Source organism: Leucoraja erinacea, chromosome 14 (genome assembly GCF_028641065.1).
Source record: "Leucoraja erinacea ecotype New England chromosome 14, Leri_hhj_1, whole genome shotgun sequence".
NCBI lineage: Eukaryota > Metazoa > Chordata > Chondrichthyes > Rajiformes > Rajidae > Leucoraja > Leucoraja erinaceus.
In genome coordinates this window covers 6,847,761-6,864,353 of record NC_073390.1, presented here as the reverse complement: position 1 = coordinate 6,864,353, position 16,593 = coordinate 6,847,761, and the positions used below count along the sequence as shown (strand labels likewise).

Here is a 16,593-nt window from a genome sequence, read left to right as displayed (position 1 = left end):
GATGTGTGGGAGGGGGGGGGGGGGGGGGGGGGCTTTTGGTTCGGCGGCCTCTGGCCCCGGCACCAACCACATTCCCCCTCCCATATACAGGTCGGTGGGGGCGCTGCAAGCCGGCAGCCTTGCCAGCAGCGTGTCAGTTTTTTCTTTTTTTTTTTTAGTGTGTTTAAATGTATGTTTTTAATGTTTTTCTGTGTGTTTTTTGTGTGTGTGGGGGGGGGGGGGGGTAAGAGGGAAACCGCTTTGGTCGCCTCCTCCACGGAGAGGCAACTTTATCCATGTCGCCTCCCCCGTGGCCTAACATCGAGGATCGATGCAGCCTTTTCCGGAGACGTGCCCGGGGCTTCAGCAGCGGGCGCAGCTTGGACTCTCCTCATGGAGCGGGCGAGCCCTCGCTGGGGCTCGTCGGAGGGGAGCGCTCCGTTCGCTGGCCCGCGGCAGCCTGAAGCCGCGGTCTGCAGAGCTCCAGCTGGCACGCGTCTGCAGCCTGGGATCCTTCATTGGGGACCCGGGAGAAGAAGAATCTCTCACCGCCGGCCTACTTCTACCGCGGGCGTGGCGGGGACTTGCCATCAGAAGCGGGGTCCCTCGCCGGGGACCCCTGGGGAGGAGCTTAGACTGTGGGCCCTGCGGTCTGCGGTGCTTCTGGCTGCGGCGCGGCGGGAACTTTAAATCTTTGACCGCAGTCCTGCGGCCTACACCAACTCGAAGCCGCGGTCTCCGGTGGGGGAGGCACCGATTCAGGACTTACCTTGACTTTTACTTATCTGGGCGTCCGCAGCGGCGGCTGCGGAGGGTTGAAGTCCCGACCACGGGGGGAAATGGAGGAGGACTGGCCAAATTAATGACCTGTGGAGGAAGGAACTGCAGATGCTGCTTTTTATGGATGGAGGGAGGGTGAGGTGAGGGGGAGATTGGGAGGGGAGGAGGAGAGGGGAAAGATCCTGAGGAGGTGAGGAGGGACTGTGGGGGGATTGAGGGGGAGAAAGGGGTATGGAGGGAGAGAGGGAAAGTGGGGGGGGGTGAGGATAGAGGGGAGGAGGGGGAAATAGAGGGAGAGGGGGGAGTGGGGGAGGGAAGGAGGGGGGAATAGAGGGAGAGGAGGGCAGTGGTAGAGGTCAGGATGGATAGTGGAGGGGATGGGGGGAATTGAGGAGTGGGGAACAGAGGGAAAGGAGGGGAGAGGGGTGATGGGGGGAGTGGGGGAGGGAGGGACGGAGGGTAGGGGAAGGAGAGGGAGGAAGAGGGGAGGGGGGGAGTGGGGGGGAGCGGAAGAGTGAAGAGGAGGGGAGGGGGTTTTGGGGGATGAGGGGAAATGAGCCGTGCCTGCGCAGTTGGGGGCTATGCGTGAGTGGTGCAATATTGCATTGGGGGAATGGGTTGCATTGGGGGAACGGGCGAGTGGTGGAATAATGCAGTGGGGGACAGGTTGCGTTGGGGGACCAGACCTCCCATGTGACTGGGACCTAACAGGTCCCACTTAGTCTAGTTGAAATTAATTTTCATTAAATTCTTTGCTCTGCAAAGTGCTGCACTGAATTAATTGTGGGAATCATTTTCATTAATTAATATTATTTAGAAGTAAGAACCCTCTCATTGCAGCACAACATGATCAAAGATTTACTAATGTAATTTGGAATTCAGTTCTAAGCATGCTAAAATGTTCCATTCCAAAAAAAATTATTGCATAAAACCAATGCCTTCTCCAAGGATGTAATGCCTGGCCATATTTCCCAAATGTGTCGGGACATAAGGTACACATTTAATTAAATAGTCATTTAATTAGCCACATGGTGGCTGACACTACACTGCCTGTGGACTGTGGGTGTTAGCTCAGTTTGTATTGAAGGGGATACGATGAATTTTGCCCCCATTCATCCCATGCAGTATGTAACACTGGACAACTAAACTTATATTTTTCCTCTTACATACTTTATTATTATTTTGTAGACATTATTACAAAGGGTGCCAAAAATAATGTATTAACGTCATCCAACACACTTTGTTCTTTCTGTATCCATCTTTGAATTCTCCTACTTTCTCTGGACACAATTTTTCTTTGCCATCAGCTCAGTTGTACATCTTTTCGCATTGCAGCAATTCTGAGGGCGATATATAAATGTTAAATACATATATCTATTCTGTGTCTACTCATTATTGCTAGACTCTACACTCTACAATATACATCTCTTCACCGTGCCATGAATGATATCTTTAAACATGATACATTTTTGACCAAAACCTGCTTCCTCATTTCACCTTTCTTGGTCTGCATGCATTCATAGACATTTCTGCTCCTCTCTCCTTTTACTACAACTTCAAATATACAAGGCTGCTAAGTGCTCTAATTTCCAATTAAATATCAACAAATTGAAGTGTTATTTATCTCTTTGTTACTTTCTTAACAGATGTTGCCGTATGCTCAGTATTTTCATCAATTTCTGTTTTAGCCAGGTTTCCAGAATCTCATGAGAGTCATAGGTCATATGACCCTTTGCCCAACTAGCCCAAACCAGCCAACATGCCCAAGTTACACTAGTTCCACCTGCCTGCTGTATCTTACTTTGTAACTTCCCGCATGTGTCAAATATTGACACAAATATATTTACTTTAGTTTAGTTTAGAGATATAGTGCGGAAACAGGCTATTCGGCACTGAGCATCGAACCCCGCACATTAACACTATCCTACACACATTCGGGACAATTATACACTTACACCAAGCCAATTAACCTACAAACCTGTACGTCTTTGGAATGTGGGTGGAAAACAATGATCTCGGAGAAATCCCAGGCAGTCACAGGGAGAACATACAAACTCCATACAGACAGCACCTGTGGTCAGGATTGAACCCGGGTCTCTGGTGCAGCAAGCACTGTAAGGCAGCAACTCTACCACTGCTTAACTGTGCTGTCCATGCAAAATGTAGTATACAAAATAAAAATGATTCAAACTGATACTGGTACACCCATATTGTTGGGAGTTCTCTTGGGAATCGCTTCTTCAATGTTCCTGCAATGATCTGAGGGGAATGGGCTTTTATTGAAGTAGACAGTGGCAGCTTTAAGATTGTTGTTGGTCCAATGGCTCCCAGTATTGATTTACACAATATACCATTTAGCTATTCAATTGTGGATGGCTCAGTTTACGGCACAGAATGTACAGTTGGTGATTATTTTCCACAGCATACCTGCTAAGAAAAGGAGCATGCAGGCGAACTTCACGTTGGAGAGTTAGGTAAACCTTGTCCCGTATTTCTTGATCGGCCAGATTCAGCTGCTCACATGTGACAGTAAATCGTAGGGAAATTTTAAGTTGTGCTGCATGCAATGCAAAGAAGTGATTAATGGTTGAAGTAAGTTGTAGATAAACAATTTAAAAAATACGAAGATAGACACAAAATTCTGGAGTAACTCAGTGGGACTGGCAGTATCTCTGGAGAGAAGGAATGGGTGATGTTTCAGGTTGAAACCCTTTAGAGACTGATAGTGGAAGAAGGATCTCGACCCGAAACGTCACCCATTCCTTGCCTGTCCCGCTGAGTTACTCCAGCATTCTGTGTCTATCTTCGATTTAAACCAGCATCTGCAGATCCTTCCTTCATAGTTTTTTTAAAACTCCTGGTTTCTGAAAATGAACGTTGCACAGACATAGTCAAGATGATCAAATAGTGCAATAAAAATATCCTTCTATCGCACAAAGGAAAACGTTCCCTGTAATAGTTATAATTACTATGGTGGAATGAAGAATTGTGATTCTGATTTTCCAATACAACATGAACAACTGGCATGACAGTGGTGCTGAAGCAGAGATATTCAAGTACTTGAATTTCCCAGACATAAATAACACAAACCATTTGTGTTGGTCTAAGTGAATGGAAGCTATGGCTAAGAAAGCACACCAATGTCTCTACTTCCTCAGAAGATGCATAAATGTATGGAATGTATTGGATGCTAAGCACAACCAAGTTTTTCACAGTATTTCAGTACACATGACAATAAACTAATACTGTACAATGCCGACTTGTTCACAGTTTGAAATTTTGCTCACACGTGCATCAATCTGTGAAGAAGCAAATCCAATCACTCCTTACTCAGGTAAAAGCAAAACTTCTGTAAGAACAGCTTGTCAAGCAGCATCATATGGAAAAATAAACCAGTTAACCCTTTGAGACTATGGCCCATCCACAGAAATAGGAGGAGTGGAAGGATTATACTTTTCAAACTAGAGTCAGGGGTGAGTAGAGAGGTGTTAGGCAAAACACTGTATGGAGATAAATTAAGACAGATCAGGTGATAAGGAGCAGGCGAATTAGAAATGATATCACGCAATCTTTTCCAAAATTACCACTTGCAGAGAATCTGTAAATATAAAAACATCCTACCATCACAAAATGAAGGGTTGGTCAAGTCATTGCTGAAGCCTGTGTTACAACTGCACACATAGCTTCCATTTGTGTTGATGCAGATTTCTGAACAGTTTGCAGTATTGGTGGCACACTCATCGATATCTGCAAGAAAATGTCCATTATTTCACTTAAGGCCAATAAAGCAGAAAAGAGCCACATTTCATCTAATATTTTACATATCATTTCTCTTGCTTGTAAGTTGAAGTTTTATTGAAGATGTTTGCTTCAAAATAATAACTTGCTATTATGGAACTTGAAATGCAGTGTGTTTGATAGTTCTCCCAAACAGGATTTAAATGAAGACTGCAGTGAAAGCTAACGTACAAGCTCACAGAAAATGATCAGGAAACTCCAGTTAATTTCTACACCAGATAACCATTGCTGAATGAAGACCTATAGATTACGTCGGCCAAATAGAACCACCAGGGGGAATATTTGCCGAGAAATGCCGATGCATTCTCATGGATGCATTAATAGGCACAGAAGGAACATAGCAACCACTATTCCAGTCAATGCCTTCTAGTCAGTAGATTCAGGTCCTACCAGAAATATGTTACATAATTTCCAAAGATAGACACAATATGCTGAAGTAAATAAGTGGGTCAGGCAGCATCTCTGGAGAAAGAGAATAAGTAACGTTTCAGGTTGAAACCCTTCTTCAGACTGGTAGAAGGGTCTGAAGTCTGAAGAATGGTTTTGACCCATTTTTCATTTCTTTCCAGAGATGCTGCCTAACCTGCTGAGTTACTACAGCATTTTGTGTCTATCTTCAGTATAAACCAATATCTGCAGTTCCTTCCTATACTCTAATAGATATACCACATTGCAACATATCTCCAGTACTCCATTATGGGAGTCTGGTTTCAGGATGTCCAGCAGTTACACATCCAATTACACTTTGCTGTTGTGGGAAGAAGAGGGCAGGTCGGAGAGGCCAATTGCATGAATGAAAATTTGAGGTGGGACGTAGAAACCAGAAACATACAGATTGGGGAGGATAAGGTCGGGCCAATTGACCAACAGACAGGTTGGTGTAGAGATGCAATCATAAACAAGCAAATTACATGGTGGTGGGAAATCAGCAGAACTCATCATCTTGCCTGGTGGAACTGGAGTCCATCAGACTGGATGCTGGACGCTCTGGAATTAGAGACCAGCAGACTGGGAGATGCAAGGGGAGATGCAACGAGACCTGGGTGTCATGGTACACTAGTCATTGAAAGTAGGCATGCAGGTGCAGCAGGCAGTGAAGAAAGTGAATGGTATGTTAGCATTCACAGCAAAAGTATAAGAGCAGGGTGGTTCTACTACAGTTGTACAGGGTCTTGGTGAGACTACACCTGGAGTATTGCATGCAGTTTTGGTCTCCTAATCTGAGGAAAGACATTCTTGCCATAGAGGGAGTACAGAGAAGGTTCACCAGACTGATTCCTGGGATGGCAGGACTTATATATGATGAAAGACTGGATAGACTCGGCTTGTACACGCTAGAATTTAGAAGATTGACGGGGATCTTATAGAAACTTACAAAAGGGGTTGGACAGGCTAGATGCAGGAAGATTATTCCCGATGCTGGGGAAGTCCAGAACAAGGGGGTCACAGTTTAAGGATAAGAGGGAAGTCTTTTAGGACCGAAATGAGAAAATCATTTTTTACACGGAGAGTGATGAATCTGTGGAATTCTCTGGCACAGAAGGTAGTTGAGGCCAGTTCATTGGCTATATTTAAGAGGGAGTTAGATGTGGCCCTTGTGGCTAAAGGGGTCATGTGGTATGGAGAGAAGGCGGGTATGGGATACTGAGTTGGATGATCAGCCATGATCATATTGAATGGCGATTCAGGCTCAAAGGGACAGATGGCCTACTCCTGCACCTATTTTTTATGTTTCTATGTTTCTATGACTGGATGATCAAAGATAAATGTCAAAGATAAATTTGGATGATGAGTAGGAAGGGAGTGATTTGGAGACAGGTTTCATAGTTCACAATCGTGGTTACAGGTGGGAAAGGAGGGTATAGCAGGCTGACATTTGTATGTTGGGAGATGGGGATAAATTGTAGATTTTCTGATTGCATGGATATGAAAGTATATAGTTATGGTATACAGGTATATGGAGCTGAAAGTGTAGAGTTCAGGGAAATTATTTGTGGGATTGGAGACTGACAGTTTAGATGGCAGTGTGCGGACAGGGTGGGAAGGGATGGAGAAGGTATCAGGGGGCAATCTGGTGGTCAGAGCCTGGCCTGGGTTATTATCTGGATCGGTGGGATCATGCAATGCAAATGATGGTCATAAGATCTGTGACAAATAGTTGGCTCATTTCAGAGGAATACCTCTGTGGCACTGTGGTAATAGAACCTGGCTCAGGGTATCTGGGGCAGGTTTGGTTCAGCTTCCCTGCTGCACTTTAAAAATGTCCAGTTGTATCATCCAGTACAGAACAGACACAATAACAGTACCTGGGCCTCAAGACCACCCAGGTAAGAAGTGACCTCTCAAATTACCAATGTGCTCCAAGTTCCTCTACAAACTTGTAAAATGGTCCTGGCATGGAGAATAGCAAATGTAATCATGTAGATTTGTCCATAGTTTGACATGTTAGTCACATATTCATCAATATCTGATGAATACAGTCCAATCACTCATTCTTCAAACTAGAACAAAACTACTGGGATATCAACCAGTCAAGCACCAACGGTGAAAACACACACCAATTGGCATTTTGGGTCAATAATCCTTTCTCAGAACTGGGCCTGGGTAGAAGGTTTACAGTTTTCAAAACAGTAGTGGGGTGTTGTACAAAAGACAGAATGGAGACAGGATCAGGTGACACAGGAGCAAGAGTACTGGCCGTCAGCAAGGTAATTTACAAAAAGGGTTGAGAAATGAACAAAAGTGGGATCAACAATGACTAACTGGAAAATAACAAACAATTTATGATCTAGACAACTATTTTATCTAATTCTGAAATTAAAATATTGTTATAGCTTCAGAAGTTTGTTGTAATTATTTAATTATCGAAGGGAAGCAAAAATGTTTTGGGGACAACCGGAATGAACCGGCCAATCAGAAATATATCAAGTGCAGAGAATCGGCATGTTTGACAGCTTCCTAACATCACAAAGCGCAGGGTCGTTCACGTTGGTTCTGAAGCCTGGACCACAACTGCACCTGTAGCTTCTGATTGTGTTGGTGCAGTTTTGTTGATATTTGGAGGTGTTGGTTGCACATTCATCGATGTCTGGGAGAAAATACCCCATTATTTCATTTTAGAACAGAAAGCTGAACATGCCAAATTTCATCCCATTTTTAATACACCTTCATGCTATCTTGTGCGTCAAATTGTTCTTCCTGATGAATAGAAATTTAATTTCTCCACAACATTCATTTAGCACGATCGTTTTTCACTCCCGGTGGCTGCTATGAAACAGTGAAGGCAGCTGCACTGAGCTCTCCTCCAGACAAATCGTGTTTAAAGTCGACTCCCATGCCAGGATCGATTTAAAAACTCTTACCGGGATTGCTGAACGTCGAGGGTACTGATTCTATCAAACGGTGCCAGTGGATTCGGGATTTAAAACGATTTTATCGGTAAAAATCGGATGAAAAAGAGAAGAGGTCAGAGAGGACCCAAGAAGACTACAATCAGTCTCCAGCTCCAAAATGCTCTGGATGAGCTTGAAACCACTCCTGAACACCCTTTTGAAAGTTTGGAAGAGGAGCTGGAGCCTCAACAACCAACAAGCGATATGGAGAAAGAAATGAAAAGCTGGGAAGAAACGGTAAGAGCTAATATTATTAAAGACATTACTAAAGATCTTCAGAAGCAATTTGCCAAAATGAACTCTACAATTCAGAACAACTTCTCCACTATGGAGAACAATTTTTCTAAGAAAATTGATAATAGCTGCGGCGAAGTAAAAGAGCTTTATGTAGCCCTGAACCAGCAGTTTAAAAATTTGGAGTCGAGGACTGCGAAGGAATTGGAAAGTATGCAGAGAGATTATAACAATAAACATGACTCCCTGCTGAAGCAATTAACAGACACGGAAAAATTGATGGAAGAGATGGAGGGTGAAATGGAACAGATGAGCCACGAAATAACAGGTTTGAAAAAACAACACGATATGAATTGGGAGCTAACGAATAAACTGAATGAGAAATGTCAAGATTTAGAAGCCAGATCAAGAAGGCAAAACCTGAGAATAATAGGTGTTAAAGAGGGTGCTGAACACGGCTTTCAAATGCGCGATTTTATCACTAATCTACTTAAAGATGTTTTCAAACTGCCAGAAAAACCAAAGATAGATGTGGCTCATCGAGTGGGTCGCTTCCAAAAACATGTTAGTGCTTCGCCAAGGCAAATTATCGTAAAGTTCCTAGACATTTCAACTTTGGAAAATCTATTAAAGAAGATACCCTATGGAGAAAATCTTACATTCGCTGATAATATCGTAAGATTCTACAGGGATTATCCTCGGGAAATTCTGGCAAAAAGACGCAAGTTTAAAAGGGCAAGCAGTATTTTATATGGACATTCTGAAGTTCGTTATGGCGTGATCTATCCAACGAAAATGCTAATTTCGTTTAACGGCAAGCAACGCTCATTCATGGAACCGGACTCTGCTTGCAAATATGCCCAGGAGATTTTAAACAAAATTCAAGGAGGAACAGAATAATAGCCATTCTATCTGTGGAACTTGTTTTCTCTGTTTCAATTAAGACACTCGAACTGTTCAGACGGTTACTAGACAGGCTTATCTGGCAAGAATGTGTTTTTCAATAACACAGGCCAAATTAAATTTCTGAACTGAAAGCACAGATGGAAGCTCAAGGTCGCAGGCTCGTTGCCAAGTCCTTCAGCCCTGAGAACTATGAGTGTCCCCTTTTGAAATGGCCATGATATGATGCATCCGTCCCACACTATATGACCTATTTTTTACACATATAACATATAACTAACTAACTAATTTACTACTTTCGCGCAATAAACTCAACTAATGTTAAAGGCGTAATGTACTATACTAACACGACTAACTATATAGCAGGAAGGATGGGGGAGGTTAGTCATATATTTTAGATACTAATTATGAATTAACTAACATACAGGTTAATGAAAAGTGTAATTATTGACGAGGTGCTTTAACCCATAATTACTTTTATTTTAGTCCAAATCTTCTAGCTTCTCTTTTATTCTATTTTAAACTGTCAGCTATTAATTGACCTGATATGATAATTTTGGTTACAACTAGAGGGAACCAACTAACGTTGGGTCACACTTTAATAGGGGGGTAAGGCCCAGTGCATAATCTCATCGACGGAGGTCAATTTAAAAACCATCCTAGCTACCATTGGTGGCTTTTTTGTAAGATATCGCTTTTTTGATAACTTACACTCACTTTTTTTGTTTATTCACAATTATGTGTTGTATGACTTAACAAATTTCATGTACACTTTATATTATGCTTTTCTCTTTCCCTTAATTATGTTTAATAGTGTCAGGAGATGTAAAACTATTGCAGAAATTATGAAGGACAACTCTGGAATCGGGATTCCGAGGTACTTGGCTGCAACGCATGAATCATACAGTCTGGTAATAGTAGCCAATGCAAGATAATAGTCGAATAAATATCAGAGGTCTCACTTTCTGTAGTTGGAACATCAGAGGTGCGAACGAGCCAATTAAGAGGGGTAAAATTTTGGCATAATTAAAATCATTAAATATGGATATTGCTTTCTTACAAGAGACACATTTGAAACAACAAACTCAGATCAGATTAAGGGCAAACTGGATAGGTCAAACATATTACTCCTCATTCACCTCTAAAGCAAGAGGCACGGCCATTATAATTCGGAAGGGTATACCTTTTAAATTAAAGAAATCCATATCTGATAAAGAGGGAAGATACGTTATAGTCACGGGAGAAATTTACAATACACCATTAACTATGATAAATATTTACGCGCCTAATTTTGATAACCCACAATTTTTAAAGAAAATAATAGATTTAATCGCAGAGCATAATTATCAAATTTTAATAATGGGGGAGATTTTAACTGTGTTATGGACCCATACTTAGATAAATCAATAAAGGTAGGGAAGCTTCTTGTTAAAACTAAGACCTGTGAATTTTTAAATACTTATATAAAAAATAACAACATAGCTGATGTTTGGAGAATAGCAAATCCAAGTGGTAGGGAATATTCATTTTACTCATCAGTTCATAAAACTTATTCACGGATTGACTATTTCTTATTGGACACAAAATTAATCCCGTGTACGAATAAACCATCATATCATAATAGTATTATTTCTGATCATTCACCATTGACTTTTATACTTAAAATTGAGGGAATGCCGGGTATAAAACCTTTTTGGAGATTCAACGCACACATATTAAATAACCTGCAGGGCTGTGAGTATATAAAAGAACAAACAACTTTTTTTTCTGAAATAAATGACAACCCGGGTATTTCTGCACTGCTGTTATGGGAAACGTTCAAGGCATATATTCGCGGCGTCATAATCTCTTACCAAAGTTTTCAAAATAAGGAAAATAAAAGAGAACTTCAGCGGATAGAACAGGAAATAAAATTACTAGAACTGGACAATGCAACTCACCCAACCATAGATAAACATAATAAGATAACTTTATTGAAATATAAAATCAATAGAATACTATCGGCAAGAGTAATAAGATTATTCCAAATTACAAAACAAGCACACTTCGAATTTGGGGATAAGCCACATTAATTACTTGCGAGGCCACTGAAGCAACAAGAAAAGGAAAAAACTATCACTAAAATTAAATCAGATAAGGGCGAGTTTCTAACACTGCCAAAGGATATTAATAAGAGGTTTGCCCAATTTTATCATAATTTATATACATCTAAAAGAAATACAGATGTTAATAAAATTACAAATTTTTTAGATAATTGCAATCTCCCAAAATTGGATAGTTTAGAACAAGAGCAATTAGGAGCACGGATTACTAGTGAAGAAATAAAACAAATAATAAACTCACTGAAAAATTGTACCATGATTATTCAATTTATACATGCAGGCTTATACCGAAAATAAACTACCAGAAACCCTAGCAGAAGCAACAATAACGCTTATACCAAAAAAAGATAAAGATTTAGATGAACCGGGTTCTTATAGAGCTATTTCACTTCTAAATACGGATCAGAAAATTTTAGAAAAGATTCTAGCTAGAAGACTAAATAATTATATTAACAATTTAATAAATACGGATCAAACGGGATTTATACCCAAAAGACAATCATTTAATAATTTGAGAGGCTTTTCAATATAATGTACTCTCACAATGAGGACGATGAAGATATTTCAGTTATTACGCTGGATGCAGAGAAGGCATTTGATCAGGTAGAATGGCAGTATTTATACAAGGTACTCCAAACATTTAATACGGGAGAGAATTTTATTAGATGAGTTAAACTACTTTACGATAGACCTACGGCAAGAATATTAACTAATAATATGCTATCTCCAAAATGTTACTTATCAAGGGGTAATAGGCAAGGTTGTGCCTTATCACCATTGCTATTTGCCCTTAAGATAGAACCGCTGGCCGAAAAGATTAGAAATCACCCGAATATTCACAGATATAACACTAAGGACTCAAAGAATAAAATTTCATTATACGCTGATGATATCCTTTTATATATTACTAATACACAAACGAGTATACCCACTTTATTAACACTAATTGAGGAATTCAGCTCTTTTTCAGGATATAGAATAAATTGGAATAAAAGCGAAATTATGTCTTTAAAACCACAGGATTCGAGACACTAAGTAAAATTCCCCTTCAAAATTGCAACAGAAAAATTCAAGTATCTGGGTATTCAAATTACTAGAAGACACAAATCATCATTTAGTGCCAATTTTATGCCATTATTAAATAAACTGAATGATATGATTACATTTTGGAAAACGCTCCCGCTCTCATTGATAGGTAGAATTAACGCTATAAAAATGACCTTCTTACCACAATTAATATATTTGTTTCAAGCAATCACAATATATATTCCAAAATACTTTAAAAAAAAACTAGATTCTACTATCACTAATTTTATATGGGATTACAGAGCACACAGAATTCAACGGAAGCATTTGTGTAAACCTAAAGAAGTTGGGGGTTTATCATTACCTAACTTTATGTATTACTACTGGGTAGTGCATATTAAGAACATAATGTACTGGTTGGATAGTTCCACTCAGCAGTTGGAGTGGATAAGAATGGAGAAAGAGGAGTGCTATCCGCACGATATAGGAACGATCTTGCTCTCACCGATAAAATTGAATAGTATATACGAAGAACCCAATTATTCACAATACAATAAGAATTTGGAAACAAATAAAAGTATCCTTGAAATTAAATAATCTATCAGTACTAACCCCACTATTGAACAACCCCGCATTCAAACCATCTCTCATCGACAAAACATATCAACAATGGGATAGACTGGCGATTAGGAAAGTAGGGGATATGTATGAATTGGGCAAACTGTTATCATTTCAACATTTCTAATTAAAATTTAAACTGAAGGATAATCAATATTTTAAATATATACAGATATGTGACTTTATGAAGAAATATACACATAGATTTCAAACTATATTTTTAGACCCTTTAGAAGAAGCAATGAATATTAAGGCTGATTCACAAAAACTAATATCATACTTTTATAATAATATATTAAATAGAGAATTACTTTCAACAGAAGCACTAAGAGAAGATTGGGAACACGAGCTAATGATAAAGATCTCGAAGGATAGATGGGAAAAGTATCTGATGAACACACATAATTGTTCTATTAATGCAAGACATAATTTAATTCAATTCAAATTATTACATAGACTATATTATTCAAAAGTGAGGTTGAATAAATGTTATCCAAACGTCTCTCCCAGATGCGATAGATGTTTGTTTCAAAACGCTAATATAACACATTCATTTGTAGGATGTATAAAGTTGAATAAATTTTGGAGCGATATTTGATATATTTACAAAGCTTTTCAAGTCCAGAATAGAACCTAAAACGGAATGGATTATATTTGGAATAATAGTAGAAGATATCAATTTAAATAAAGACCAAAACGTTTTTTTTAATTATGGGTTAATAATTGGAAAGAAATTGATACTTAAATTTTGGAAAAATACAACCATACCAACTGTTAAAATGTGGATTAGGAATATGATGGACATAGCACGCCTTGAAGAAATGAGACTCCGACTAATAGATAAATATAACCAATTCTTAAGGAGTTGGTCTCCTTTCATCGACTTTTTGGAATCATGTGATGCAGCGGTACCGTAAAGATTGCTGATTTCAGTTCCTGCCGTGGATAGATCTACATCTCCGAATAAAGATTTGAAAATTTCTCTTTTAAGGGGCCTTCTCTCCTATTTCTACTTTCCACTTTTTCTTTTTTTATATATACACACTTCACGTTTTTCTATTCTCTACCATCTATTTTTCCTCTTTTTCCCCTTTCTATTGTTTTCTTTTTCTTGTCTTGCTTACTTCCTTCTCAAAACATAAAAAAGCACGATCATTTTAATTGAAGTCTGAAATGAAATCAATCCGACAGCACAAGCTCACGCAAAATAATCATGAAGAAGGGTCCCAACCCGAAACGTCGCCTAATCCTTCTCTCCATAGATGCTGCCTCACCGCTGAGTTTCTCCAGCATTTTTGTCTACCCTTGATTTTTCCAGCATCTGCAGTTCTTTCTTAAACATGAATCTCCGGTTAATCATTTTGCCACGGTTTGACATGTTAGTCACATATTCATCAATATCTGAAGAAAACAATCCAATCACTCCATACTCAAACAGAAACAAAACTGCTGGAAGTTCTCAGCCAGCCAAGTGGCTTGTCTGAAAATGGAGACCAGGGCATTTTGGTCCAATGATGCTTTCTCAGGATGAGGGTAGAGTGGAGGGTTTACTTTTTTCAAAGCCCAGCCAGGGGAAAGAGTGGTGTGTTAGAGAAAAGATGGAATGGAAATAGGATCAGATGATAAGGGAGCAAGAGTACAAAAATAATAGAAAAAAGAACAAATGCATGATCATTAAATGAGTGTGGTAAGCTTGTGATAAGTGATTAATTATTGAAGGCAAGCATAAGATGCCTTCAAAACAACAAAATTAACTCTCCAATCAGAAATGCCATCAGCCAATCCATTAGAGAATGCCATCAGATAGTCTGCATGTTTCACAGCTTCCTACCATCACAAAGCGCAGGGTTGTTCACGTTGGTTCTGAAGCCTGGACCACAACTGCACATGAAGCTTCCGATTGTGTTGGTGCAGATTTGTTGGCATTTGGCGTTGTTAGTTAAACATTCATTGATGTCTGGAAGAAAAAGCCCGTTATTTCATTTAGGATAGGAAGCTGAACAGTGCCAAATTCCATCACGTTTTTAATATATTATTATCATGCTATTTTATGTGTCGAATTGCTCTTACGCACTAGTTAAATTCTGTGATATTTTTTCCTTCAAAATACTCATTTGTTCCACTAGAAATTGAAATATATGTTTGATATTTTCCACAACAATGATTTATCATGACACTTTTAAATGAAGTTTGAAATTAAATTAACCCTACCTTGATATTTTTAAAGCAGAAATAGATATATCCTTGATTAGTACGGGTATCAGGTGTTATGGGGAGAAGGCAGGAGAATGGGGTTAAGAGCGACTTAGACATCTGCCATGATTGAATGATGGAGTAAACTTGACTTGCCGAATGGCCTAATTTTGCTCCTATCACTTGTGACCTTATGATAACTCACAGAAAATGATCCTGAATCTAATACAAACCCACAGACTACCATGGGTATCTGGACTACACTTCTTCCCACCCTGCTTCATGTAAGGACTTTATCCCCTAGCCCCAATTCCTCCATCTACACTGCATCTGCTCCCAGGAGGTGTTCCAAACCAGGGCATCGGAGATGTCCTCATTCTTTAGGGAACGGGGGTTCCCCTCTTTGACTTTAGATGAGGCTCTCGCCAGGGTCTCCTCTATATCCCGTAGCTCCGCCCTCACTCCACATCCTCCCAATCATAACAAGGACAGAGTTCCCCTTGTCCTCACCATCCAGCCATCGCATACAACATATAATCCTGCAAAATTTTTGCGACCCCCAGTGGGATCCCACCACTAGCCACGTCTTGCCATCTCCTCCTCTTTCTGCTTTCCGCAGAGACCGTCCCTCCATAACTCAATGGTAAATTCATCCCTCCCCACCCAAACCACCCCACTGGTGCTTTCCCTTGCAACTGCAGCAATTGCTACACTTGTCACTTTACCTCCCCCCTTCACTCCATCCAAGGACCCAAGAAGTCTTTCCAGGTGATGCAGAGGTTCATCTACTCCAGGTGTCAACTACTCTACATCGGTGAGACCAAGTGTAGGCTTGGAGATCCTATCGCCCAATACCTCCGCTCAGTTTGCAATAACCAACCTGATCTCCCGGTGGCTCAGCACTTTAACTCCCCCTTCCATTCTGAATCCGACCTCACCGTCCTGGGCCTACCCATGGCCAGTGTGAGTCTCACCGCAAATTGGAGGAGCAGCTCCTCGTATTTTGCTTGGGTACCCCAGCAATATGAACATTGACTTCTCCAATTTCAGGTAGTCCTTGCTTTCTCCCTCCTTCCCCTGTCTTTCCCAGCTCTCCCACAGCTAACTGTATCCGCCTCTTCCTTTCTTTTTTCCGCTGCCCCCCCGACATTAGTCCAAAGAAGTGTCTTGACCCAAAACGTCGCCTATTCCTTTGCTCCATACATGCTGCCTCACCCACTGAGTTTCTCCAGCATTTTTGTCTGCATTTGATTTTTCAAGCATCTGCAGTTCTTTCCTAAACACAGAATCTCTGTTTAATCATTACTGCAGTTAAACATTGCTGAATTATCCTGTGGATTACTAAGGTATTCCATCAGTTGGAATATTAGACAGGTTGTACTATTTGCACTCTCGTGGATATATTAAACAGACACCACCTACTATTCCCGTCAAAACACTATAGCCACCATAAGTAGATCCAACCAGAATGGTGCTACATGTTTTCCTTATCAAAGTGTGCCTCCGGAACTCCATTATGGGAGGCTGGTTTCAGGATATCCAACAGCCACGTGTCCAGTTAGACCTAT

General features: G+C 40.3%; 1 protein-coding gene across 47 annotated transcripts in view; it reads right to left on the bottom strand.

The window, feature by feature from the left end:
* Positions 1-1,921: 1,921 nt before the first annotated feature.
* The window catches only part of LOC129703226 (mucin-2-like), a 177,536-nt gene continuing 162,864 nt past the window's right edge, over positions 1,922-16,593 (bottom strand). For all 47 annotated transcript variants that reach the window (XM_055645492.1, XM_055645491.1, XM_055645478.1 and 44 more), the window contains 4 exons: positions 7,521-7,645; positions 4,381-4,507; positions 3,187-3,316; positions 1,922-2,099 (listed from right to left, as the gene is read on the bottom strand). In XM_055645492.1, coding sequence (XP_055501467.1) covers positions 2,063-2,099; positions 3,187-3,316; positions 4,381-4,507; positions 7,521-7,645 — 419 coding nt within the window. In that variant the 3' untranslated portion in view covers positions 1,922-2,062. The remainder of the gene's footprint in view (positions 2,100-3,186; positions 3,317-4,380; positions 4,508-7,520; positions 7,646-16,593) is intronic.